At 40.6% G+C, this 11,060-nt stretch overlaps 1 protein-coding gene across 1 annotated transcript; it reads left to right on the top strand.

The window, feature by feature from the left end:
* Positions 1–402: 402 nt before the first annotated feature.
* Positions 403–1,157, top strand: LOC147461824 (uncharacterized). Its single transcript, XM_086501901.1, has 3 exons — positions 403–477; positions 558–583; positions 678–1,157. Exons 1-3 carry the CDS (start codon positions 403–405, stop codon positions 949–951), a joined length of 375 nt encoding a protein of 124 aa, XP_086358027.1. The 3' UTR covers positions 952–1,157.
* Positions 1,158–11,060: the final 9,903 nt, after the last annotated feature.

The raw sequence follows: 11,060 nt of genomic DNA, 5'->3' as shown, positions 1-11,060 counted from the left end.
AGAAATAAGTGCTTCATAGCTCGAAAAGCAATAAGTGCTGTCTTTGTTTAGTTTTAAAGCACATATTGGCCCCAATAGCTTTCAAGTTGCTCTCAACAAAAAATCATGCCATCTTGGAAGATTCTATAGTTAAAAAAAGGGTTATCTTTTTCATGTTAGGAGATATAACATAATCTGAACTGTTTGTGAGCATAGTGTTTGGAGTTATTCTTATTGATTAGAGATATGCATGCTTGTTGAGATGCTTTTACACCTCCTTTACATCCAGACATTAAACTCATTGTGAGCTTAGTGTTTAGGGTTATTCTTATTGATGAGAGAGATGTGCATGCTTGATGATATACCTTTGTCCCTGACATTTGGACATTAAATTCAAGCATGCATATTAACATCCATCCGAAAATGTGCCAGGAGCTTGGATTGACAGACTTGTCCAGAGACTTAAGCAATAATGCAGTCACAACAAGGCCTTCGCCAGTAAGTCGGACAAGAATATCATGTGTGCCAAACTACTCTTAATCAAGCTGCTGTTTTCACGTTTACACCACTTGTTCCAGGGCTCTAAACGGCTAAGAATGGGGTTGTGATATCTTGAAAGAAGGCGGCGGACATGATTGTAAGAATGTTGATCTTAATTGTGTCAAAGCTGGTGAGCCTCTTGATATCAAAGCTGGCAGGTCTTCCAAGAGGCTCAAAGGAGCAGTCAAGATGGAAGAGAAGGAGACAGGTGTTGATGGGGTCTTTGGCAACAATAACAGCATTATGGTGAAGAAAGAAAGGGAGACAAATATTGATGGCGACACCGAAGATGGAAGGAAAGCTTGCGTCTCTGATACCAATGGTGGCGGCGAGCAATTTAGAGACATGAAATCTTACTACAGGTCTAGAAAACCTATTGATGTGAATGTGAAGGAGGTGCAGAACAGCAACAAGAGTATTGGGGTCTGCTGATATGCTCTCTGATCTATTGTAAGCTATGCATGGGGGGGAGCTTCCAGGTCACACCTTATTTAGACAAGTCTAAAATACACCCATTTTGTAGTGGATAAGATGTCGCCTTTGTACCATAAGAAAAGCATGTAGCAGTCCCCTCTCTCTCTCTCTCTCTCTCTCTCTCTCTCTCTCTCTCTCTGTGTCGGCACCATTTAGCTTGCACGGTGCGTCAAGAGATCACGCAGCTGGCGGTCATACACCCATTGAAACAACAATTTAAAAAAGGGCCCTCTAAAGTTTGAAGCGCCCTCATTGTGTGCCCATATGCCCTTTAAAGATAGGTTTTCGGATAGGTTTTCCAGTAGACTGCACAAAGAATTTTAAAGCACACCTTCACTTTTAACTTGTTAACCTTCTATAGCAAGTTGTAATGGCGTTTTTGAAATGTAGGGGGTGGTAGAACCTAGTCACTACGTAACACTAGATCTTGATGGAACCTCCATTTACGGAATCAATGGCACGAAATCAAGGCACAAAAAACGAAATGAGATTTGTCGTTTACTTTTTAACATTTTTGTTTAATTTATATATTTATGTTTTCTCATCTTGCACAACCAAACGTTTGCGCGGATAGAGTTTGTGCCTCTCCTCGCAACCACTCGGGTTTAAATCCAGCTCGCAACTTCGAGTTGACTTTTTATTTGTCGTTTGTTGTCCTCAAGATTTTCCCCCCTTAACCCCATCCGTATATCCCACCGCTTGGGGTCATCTAAGATCCCGTGTTACTTAGTGATGTGGGTGGTAGGAGGATGGATCCCTTGAAACTTTTGTGCTACATTTTAGGTGAAGGACCCTTTACTTTTGTGTAGCCTTGTGAGGCTCAATTTGTTTTTTCGGAGGGCCCAGAGGGTCTATGTGGGAGCCCTCTTATAGCCTCTTGCTCCATGCAGGCAAGATTCGATCAATGGATTCCGTTAGGAAAATCCATCCCGTCATTTGTGACTCATCCACGGACTTTTATGCCTTCACTCTCCATTTCTCAACACACAAGTAAAAGTGAAATTTTTTTTAAAGGTATTGTAGCAAGATGTGGTGGACCGATTTATATCAAAGAATGCATTGTGTGTTAATGAAATACATGTACACTTAACTCACTTAGTGTGAGCAAGAGAGGGCATTCAACTCTCCAACATTCTATACCCCCATATTTATGAAGAAGGGGATAAAGTTTAAGCTATTACCAAAAGCAACAAGTATTTGGAAAGAGAGACTTTACTCAACCTTGTGAAATTTATCTATAGATCTTGAAGGAAATTGCATCGTTAAAGAGTCTTTTGTCAATGACTGCGGTCTCTCCTACAATACCTGCCTCTTTTTTTCCTCGATCTTTTGCTATACTTTTGGATATTGGCCCCTTGGCAATACTTAAGAAATTCACATTCCTCTTTTTTGAGGTCAGCATATAGACCTTGGTCATCCACAACTTAGCTCCTAGCAAGGTCCTTTGTCCTCATAGTATCCTTGATTGAACCTTTTAACAATTGAGTAGGATCCTCTTCTACGTATTGGTATCCCAACACACATCCGCCAATAAACATTAACTTTTGGACAATTTGAAGGCAAATATGTTGAAATTCAATCTCTAAATTTGTCAGTCTATTTATTTATCAATACATACAACCAACAATATTTAGAGTATTTTGCACACATATACTTATATATCTATATTTAACATATAAATAAATAAACAAACACACGCACACATATATGCACACATTTATTTTGATGCATCCATGTGCGTCGTTGGGATAAAGACCATATATAAATTTAAACAAAAGAGCAAAAAAATATTATATATGTTAATTGAATAAAAGTAGCTATTTTGTTTTCTCCTACAACGCTATCGAGATGTTTGCGGTCTTGCTAGGAAAGCACTGGGCTTTTGGCTGTGAGAGTTTGTGAGAGAACTCCAAAAACCATATGAAGGAGTTAAACCATAGATGCCATGAAGTCTAAGGTTTAGAAAGAAGTGCAATAAAAAAGGCGCCACTCTTTCTCTCTTACACTCATACGCACAAAGAAAGAACACAAAAGAGAATATCCAAACAACACAACGATGAAAACATCAAGGCTATGGTCATATCGGATCATGAGTAATATGGAAGGGTTAATAGATGAGTTAATGGTGTTCAATTTTTGCCGAGCAAATAGGCTACGAATTGTCTTTTGGAATTGTAGTTTTGTGCTTACCATAATATATATGTTTTATCTAGTGATTGGAATTAATTGTGTGTACAAATCCTCTTGGTTCATAGCAAGATAACTACACTTACGTCAAAAGAAAAGTTATAATCTATAAAGGGTAGTATGATGGGATCCAATGAAAGAAGTATTTCATTAGCCTTTTCGGGCCATAGATAAACACTTTATGTTGTTGAATGTGTATTTTACGGCTAATCCATACGTTAATTGCAATATATCGCACAGAGTGGAAGCAATAGAAATTCACATAATGTGGATTATTCGTCTAGGATAAATCTAGTATGTGCAAATGTAGACATGAGAGAAGTGAAGGAAAGAGAATTTCCCTCCCAAGCCTTATTGTTGCCCGTAGACAATAAGGATACTGTGGGGGGAGAGATGTACCTGTAGCAAGCAAAACCTAGAATTTGTAGAGAGAATGAATTTTTAAAAGTGAGAGCGATAGGTTTGGTTAGAGAGGGAGATGAAATAAGGAATATATGTTGGGTTAGAGATGAAAAAGAAAACAACAAAATATCAAAGTAGAACGTATCTTACTTGGCAAACCATTTGGGAGTTATTCACCATTTTTGATGGAGAGAGAAGAAGAGGGAAGACATCAAGCCTTGAATGATGGAGGAATCCCAAATACCGAGCAAAATTTTCCGAGCTAATGCAAGACCGAGCAAAATCTAGCAAAGTGTCTCAGCATACCATAAAGAGGAGAGAGACATAGCCTTGCAAAAGCACATTACAAACCTATCAAAGTTTTGTGTTTGTTGTTAAACTTGCAGTTTAATTAAAATTACAGTAAGCACATGTTTTTCCCTACCAACATGTGCAAGACTTGTCTCACACATTGATAAAAAGACACTATAAGGAAAAAATTAGTCATTAACAATGTGCCATGCTTGATAGCAAACTAAGAATTATTTTTTTTGGGAGAATACACCTACCAAGATGATGTTCTTTGGATTGATACAAAACATCCATGCATATCAATAAATATATGCCAAAATAGATGACCCACTGTATAAATATATGTAGATCAAAAGCAACGTCTACTCAAAACAACGAGACACAACCGTATTTCCATGCAAATCCCTCCCCCATGTGCAATGCTACAATTGCATATTCATCCTTATATTTTCTAGTCCTTCCAACAAGTCAACCTTTGTTAAAGAGGATGATATAAAAATCCATGAGCTTGAGAGTCCAATCCAAGCACCTCAAGCAATCCACGACAAGGAAAATTTTAAGGCATGAATGTGATTCATTTACTGACATTTTTTTAAAAAAATCCTTACATGCATACCTTTGAAGATTTGAAATCATCACGTTGTAGGGTAAAGGGGCTAGTAGCAGAAGGCTTAACTTGGGGAGCTTCAATCTTCTTCCTTCTAGCTCAATTTTGAGTTTAGAGTAGCTATCTCATTGCATTCGTCTTGCCATGAGGTTTCATGAAAATAACTTGTGAGTTTGTCGGATTTTGGATTCGATAATTATGGTACGATGTTTGGAATCGGGTGTATAAACATTGGGGGCCAAGGAGAATGCCCTTTAGGGCTCAAAAGAGTAAGGTGCATCCACAAAGGCTTGAAACCATGCCATGCCAGTAAGGTGTCTCTATTTCAAATGATCTAACCATTCAACTTCCACTTCTCCATGCTACTATTGGTCCCAAATTATCCAATAAGTGGAATGTGATCTGTCATAGCACTAGTGGTTGTAACTCTACTGGCTCTTTAACCCGAAGCGGCCCACTTTGAAGACAATCCCTTCATGGTCAAATAGAAGACATGGGTTTCATTTACATAAATGGAGATACCACTATCCACTCAATATTCAAGGATCCCTTGCTGTTGAAGCATCCAAATAGATATTTATGTTCGCTAGGTAGACAGTGGGCACACCTTGTACTTATGTGGAAAACAATAGCATATTATTGTAGGAAAAATTGCAATACATTTAGACATTTCTCTCTCTCTCTCTCTCTCTCTCTCTCTCTCTCTCTCTCTCTCTCTCTGGTGTGTGTGTGTGTGTGTGTGTGTGCGCATGCGCGCTAATACAAAGAGGAAAATGATATAACCTTTCTATCACCCAAGTGTGGTGGATTGGTTATGCCATTTCCCTCTTATACAACAGGCCTTGAGCTCAACTCTCCTCGTCAGATAGATCTTTAAGGTCTCTTGGGATATTTTCTACAACGTTAAAATTCTCTTCTTCTTCTTCTTCTCTCTCTCTCTCTCTCTCTCTCTCTCTCTCTCTCTCTCTCTCTCTCTCTCTCTCTCTCTCTCTCTCTCTCTCTCCAAAAAAAACATAAAGGTTAGAAAAATTGAAGCAAATATTTTAGAAGCACATTTCACAACTCTGATTACAATGCGAGGCCAGATCATCCTTCAGTGAGAGAGTGTTTGAAATGCTTGTCATTTAGCCTTGGGCTCCTTACACTTACTATCCGCCGTTGCAATTGCTACGGACTTCAAATTTGTCGATTTTTCAACACTCGATAGCATTTACCACTGTGTCTTAATGCAGTGTTTTGAGATGCAATTGATGATGGAGATTTCACTTGAGATTGTAGTCTTTATAGGTGTCAAAGTCCTCTTGATTGAAGGAAAAAAAGACCAAAGACCTAAAACGGTTAATTGAGTGTGAAATGATGAAAAAGAAGAAGAAGAAAAAAAGAACGATGTCAAACTCTGTATCTTCAGACAGCGCTGCTGTCGATCTGCTTTAGCGTAGCACTAGAAGGTCTTCAGACCATTGCGAACGTGCTGATGGTAGTAAACACCAAATTCATGCAGGTCCATGACCTTCTTTTCCCCTTTGCAGATGGCGGTTACACATATAAGAACATGATCCCCATATGAGAATTGCTACGCCAAGAAAAATCCAGACAAGTAGAGGATTGCTCGTACCAAGAGGTCCAATAACCTCATTGCTAATTGTCAATCAAGCGTAGCATGGGCAATAGCATGATGGAAGCTGCAACTGCACCTGCTGGCGCTCGCTCAACATTCTTTGGCTAATTATGCTACTCCCTTTCTTGGATCAACAAGCCTTCGTCTTCCTCAAAGCTGACAAACCTGTAGCGGGCCTACCGCTTAGGGAGGTTCATGAGCTTCTATTCAAGACCAACAAAGGTTTGTAATCAACATGAAGTGCTACAGACATTCGACTCCAAGAAGACAAAGATGCTCATCTCTCTCTCTCTCTCTCTCTCTCTCTCTCTCTCTCTCTCTCTCTCTCTCTCTCTCTCTCTCTCTCTCTCTCTCTCTCTCTCTCTCTCTCGGCCGCGTCTGAAGTTCGAAGCAATTTAAGAAGCATCACACAAATATATACCCAATGCGTCCAAATTTAATCACTTGGTTTGAATTTGTCGACCCCTGGTGCAATACACAGCTACAAGTTAGCTCTGTTTTGAGCTACTTTCCGAGGTTGGGGGAGGCAATTTGTGCAGTATCGAGATGCTGTGGGGTCGCGACAGGAAGCCAAGGCTTAGGGTTCCACGAGAGGGCTTAGGGTTCGAAGAGAGAGAGAGAGAGAGAGAGAGAGAGAGAGAGAGAGAGAGAGAGAGAGAGAGAGAGAGAGAGAGAGAGAGAGAGAGAGAGAGAGAGAGAGAGAGAGAGACTCTGCCTTTGCCTCCTCAGTGTAGCTCCGTATCCTGCTGCTTTGCTTCGTCTACCAAACGGGTGCTGCACTAGAGGGCTTAGGGTGCTTCGTCTACCAAACGGGTGCTACAGCTACGCTTCGACCACTGCAGGTTTGACGACTGCTGCTCCGACTGTTGTTGCTTAGGCTTGGACGAGGGACAGAATTCAGGCATTACCCCCCCCCACAGGGCCGCCCTCGCGACCCTTAGCCTTAGCCTTCGCCCCTACACGTCCCCCCAATGTGTCCGAATGAGAGAGTGATTTCCATTTAAAACCTCTCTGTAGCCATCCACGCCGGTGCGGACAGCTACATGCAGTTCTTTTCTTCACCAACAATTTAAAAATCATCCAAATTAAGCACTTGGCAGCTTGAATATTGTTATGGTCGCTCAGTGTCACAGCTGCCGAATGCGTCCAAATGAAACTTGCCTCCAGCCATCCGTGCCCGCATGGCTACATACAAGCAGTTGCTTTCTTCACCAAACAAGTATGTCCTTGTAGTGGATCCAGCGGAGGCACGCCTGACATTGCTAGGGCAAGCACGACGCCTCTGTAAGGTGAAGCACGAACCTTTGTAGCTAGGCCTCACCGAAGGCCGGGGCGTCGCCGCCTCCCACGTGCGTCTTGAAGGAGTGGTAGGGCGTATAAGGCGTGTTTTCGCCCAGCAGATACATTAGATACCCCAAGTGGCTTCAGAAATGGCTTCCTTGTGGGATCATCCCCCTTGGATCGCAGTACTTTGCCAACACCACAATTGGATTTTCTGTTGCAGGTCCCTGCAGCAATAACATTGTGCAAACGGCCACACAACAGCAAGCTGCAATGGCGAGGTCAGCTGTGCGCTTCATCATACTGCTAAATTGTTAATGCTGAAATGTTAAAGCTTTGTGCTCGATTTGGAGCTTTAATGGTAGCTGCGCTCTTCAGCTCCCCTTTATTCGTCAAGCTCATGGTCAACAGAAGGCTAATTTTAGTGCGTTCTACTATACCTCTTCTGCACGTGGAGTTTCCCTGATGCACAAACGTGTAAACCTTGGTTATCTTCATGGCTCTCTCGTCTCCTGGCAATATTGCCTTGACCACTCTATCCGTCAATATGGCTCCTCATCATGACCCCCTTTGCCACTTCACGCTTCCACTTTCCCTGCATGCAAATGGTCCTCCATAAGTGGAAGTGGTTGAGGCCAACTAGAAAGCACTGCTTTTGACCGTACACACTTACGCCCATTAGCAACTTAAGTTAATCAATGAGCGCACTACATTTCTACAATCCCCATTAACAGAGTCAACTACCTTTGTATTTAGTTGGTAAGCATGTCATCATTCAGTCAATCCAAGAAATATGCCAGTTGGAATTCCCAACCGTCCATCCTCTTTGCATGTTCAACAGTACTTTGCTGTTTATTAATTAGGAATTTGTAATCTAAATGTTACAAATTAATAATTTGTAATCTAAAAGGTTCAAATTATATTATGTACACAAAAGCCTTCAAGGTAGAAGGAGATTTTCGAGCTTTTTTGGAGGGCGATGCAAGAAATGGAATTTTTTTCTCTAGAATATTGCTTGAAAAGAAGTAGCTTTTAAATGATTAGCCAGAAAAGGACAAACCACTGCTCTACAAAGTGAACTTGACATTGCACAAGGTCTAAAGATTTTAAAATCTAAAGACATGAGCAAGTAGAGGGAAAATGGGAAAATCACCGAATAATTGGAAGATATCGTTGGTGAAAAGAAAACGAGACTGCAGAAACCGATGGCCATGGAGAGGTGCAACGGCGATGATGGAAGCTGATGACCATGGAGAACCGCAACGCACTGTGCGAGAAGGGTGACTGTGTGGAGCAGTTTTGCATGGGCGGGGGTGCTACCCCTGCCGTGCATGAGCTATTTCGGAGTTTTCTTATTTAAACCAGTAGTCTTCGTGTACGCAAATTGTTTGCTCGCAGCATCCGACGGGGGTAGCAAAAGCAATCTCCAACTCTACCAAAATCGACAGAGTGGAGCTGCATTCTTTATCAAACAAGCATTACCCTTAAATTCGTAATGTTTATGATGAAGTATTTGAGCTTTTACAGGCCCTGAAGATTTTCAGGTTCTTGACCCCTTTGCATTGATATTAGAGCTGATGAGCTGCACTCGAGGACAGTGGGGTGAAAGTCTTGCCTAAAAACAAAAAGGCTGAAAGCTTCAGACTTGAAAATTGAAAGAGAATTCTATTGAGCAGTCTCTCCTCGTTCATAGAAGAAGACGAGCCAATGAGAAAAAGAAAGTCTAGAAATATTTTCCTCTATGTTGGCTATGAGTTCCGATCACCATGAGAGGGCGACCTAGTACAAAGTGTACATCCACTTAACCCTAGCTAAACCCACTCGTCCTGTTGTGACTCAACTCTTAAGTAGCATTGTCTATGCACCAAAATCTGTGTCTAGCCATTTCTATCGGTCTGGATGGCTCAAGACAGAAGCGGTGTGCCATGATTACTTACTATGAACTTGCTCAATTCAACCCATAAATAATTGTGGAGTGCAAGTCTAAGTCCTCACATAATTTTTATTCAAAAAAATATAGAGCCACATGGCCTCGTCCTTCAAAACTATATCCCATGATCGCTCCATAATGCACACTAGCATTGAAAGTGGTATATTCTGATGGAAATAAATTGTACCTAAATTTTGCATTGTAGTTGTATCCTTGATTGTTTGGTTACAGTTTATTCAATGTCCAAACCTTGCAACAATAGAGAAAATAAGAGTTAGCAAATTTCAACTTAGCCTTATGATCTCAAGCTCATGCTCAAGCTCTTATTGGTTCTCACTCTATCATCTTGGGCCTTAACTATGTGTGTTTACAGTGCCTCATTCTCTATTTTAAGTCTATAAATAATCTTCTTATGATTCTCTCTTGTTTCTTGCATGAGATCTTCCCAAAGACAAATCAGATCCTTTGGGATAGAATTAGCCAGGGTCGTTTTCTACTGCTCTCGTCGCTCTCTCCTCTCTTTGGCTGAAGTAGAATGTGTCATTGGAGCTATATCAAATGATCCATAAAAATTCTTATGATTTTCATTGGTGATACATACGTGGAGTACCTTGTTTGACCTCTTAAGAAGTTTGGTTCATCCTCATTGAGCTCAATTTCAAGCTCCTTTGTCTTGATACAATGATCTCTATGTGCATTATCCATTGTATCTATTGTTGTGGTCATCATGTTGTCTAAGAGTCCATTGATCACCATCCATGTGGGTACCATCCCTTCTATATTAATTTTCTTTTTGATGATCTCTTTAGATTTATACCTTCTCTTGGGTTGATCATGCATACTGTGATCTCCATCATGGTGTCAATAATCTCTCCTGCTATCTCCACCATCAGCTCTTTAGCAACTTTTACCATTGTACCAATTTTCGTGATCACTTTGGCTGTCATGTCTACCATCACCACTACTTGTGTGTTGTTCCTCTTCTTTCAACTTACCCTCGTGCTCAAGCTCGTGTTGGTTCTCCCTCTGTCATTGTTGGTCTTAACACTGAAAGTCCCTTTTGTATTCATCCTTTTTGTCATGGTCGCTTTGGCTTCATACCTTGTCTCATGTTAATCATGTCTACTTGTATGAATCTATAATATACCCTCTTGTTGAGCATATGTAATACACCTACACACCTACAAAGTGCCTTGGGATTATACCAAGGAGAAAGACTTGCTTCTTTAATAAATTCACCTCAAATTTTGTACTATGAAAAGCATTGGTTTATGTTGTAGCTATATGAAAGATTCAAGCGGAATATAACTTAGTAAATATGGCAGATAACATTTTCTTTAGATAGTATGGAATGGAATAAGCGGAGAGAGAAACCTTTCTAGTATACCTTCAATTGCTTGGTCAAGAGCAATTAGAGAAAATTTTATCTCTTTATCTCTATCTTTTTCTCTGTCTCTCTTTAAAAATGCTCCCTCGATAATTGCCTTGCTATGAAATATTTGCTCGCCACATGGTAAGACTCGATTGATGCACCAAGTTCAAGTTCTTCTTTGATTAGAGCTTATCTTCCAAGGATAGTTTACAAGATTGTCTAGTCTTCCTCTAAGAGTAAGTGTAGGCTTAGGCTTATGTTTATGGCTAAGTACAATTAGGCCTTACTACTCTTACTCCCTCATGAATTCATCTCGTGAATGGTTTACAAGGAAGAAGAGGCCCCCTTTTATAGGTGAAGGGAACCTCCAAGTGTTACA

Source organism: Adiantum capillus-veneris, chromosome 3, assembly GCF_014529385.1.
Source record: "Adiantum capillus-veneris isolate H3 chromosome 3, ASM1452938v2, whole genome shotgun sequence".
Lineage (NCBI taxonomy): Eukaryota > Viridiplantae > Streptophyta > Polypodiopsida > Polypodiales > Pteridaceae > Adiantum > Adiantum capillus-veneris.
Note: the sequence above shows the minus strand (reverse complement) of the source record. Positions and strands in the feature narration are given on the sequence as shown.

Bases quoted from the DNA above. Each gene is read 5' to 3' on its own strand.
- LOC147461824 (XM_086501901.1), top strand. From the start codon at position 403: ATGTGCCAGGAGCTTGGATTGACAGACTTGTCCAGAGACTTAAGCAAT. The intron at 478-557 runs GTAAGTCGGACA...CACTTGTTCCAG, and splicing joins TCACAACAAGGCCTTCGCCA to GGCTCTAAACGGCTAAGAAT. The intron at 584-677 runs GTGATATCTTGA...CAAAGCTGGCAG, and splicing joins AAACGGCTAAGAATGGGGTT to GTCTTCCAAGAGGCTCAAAG.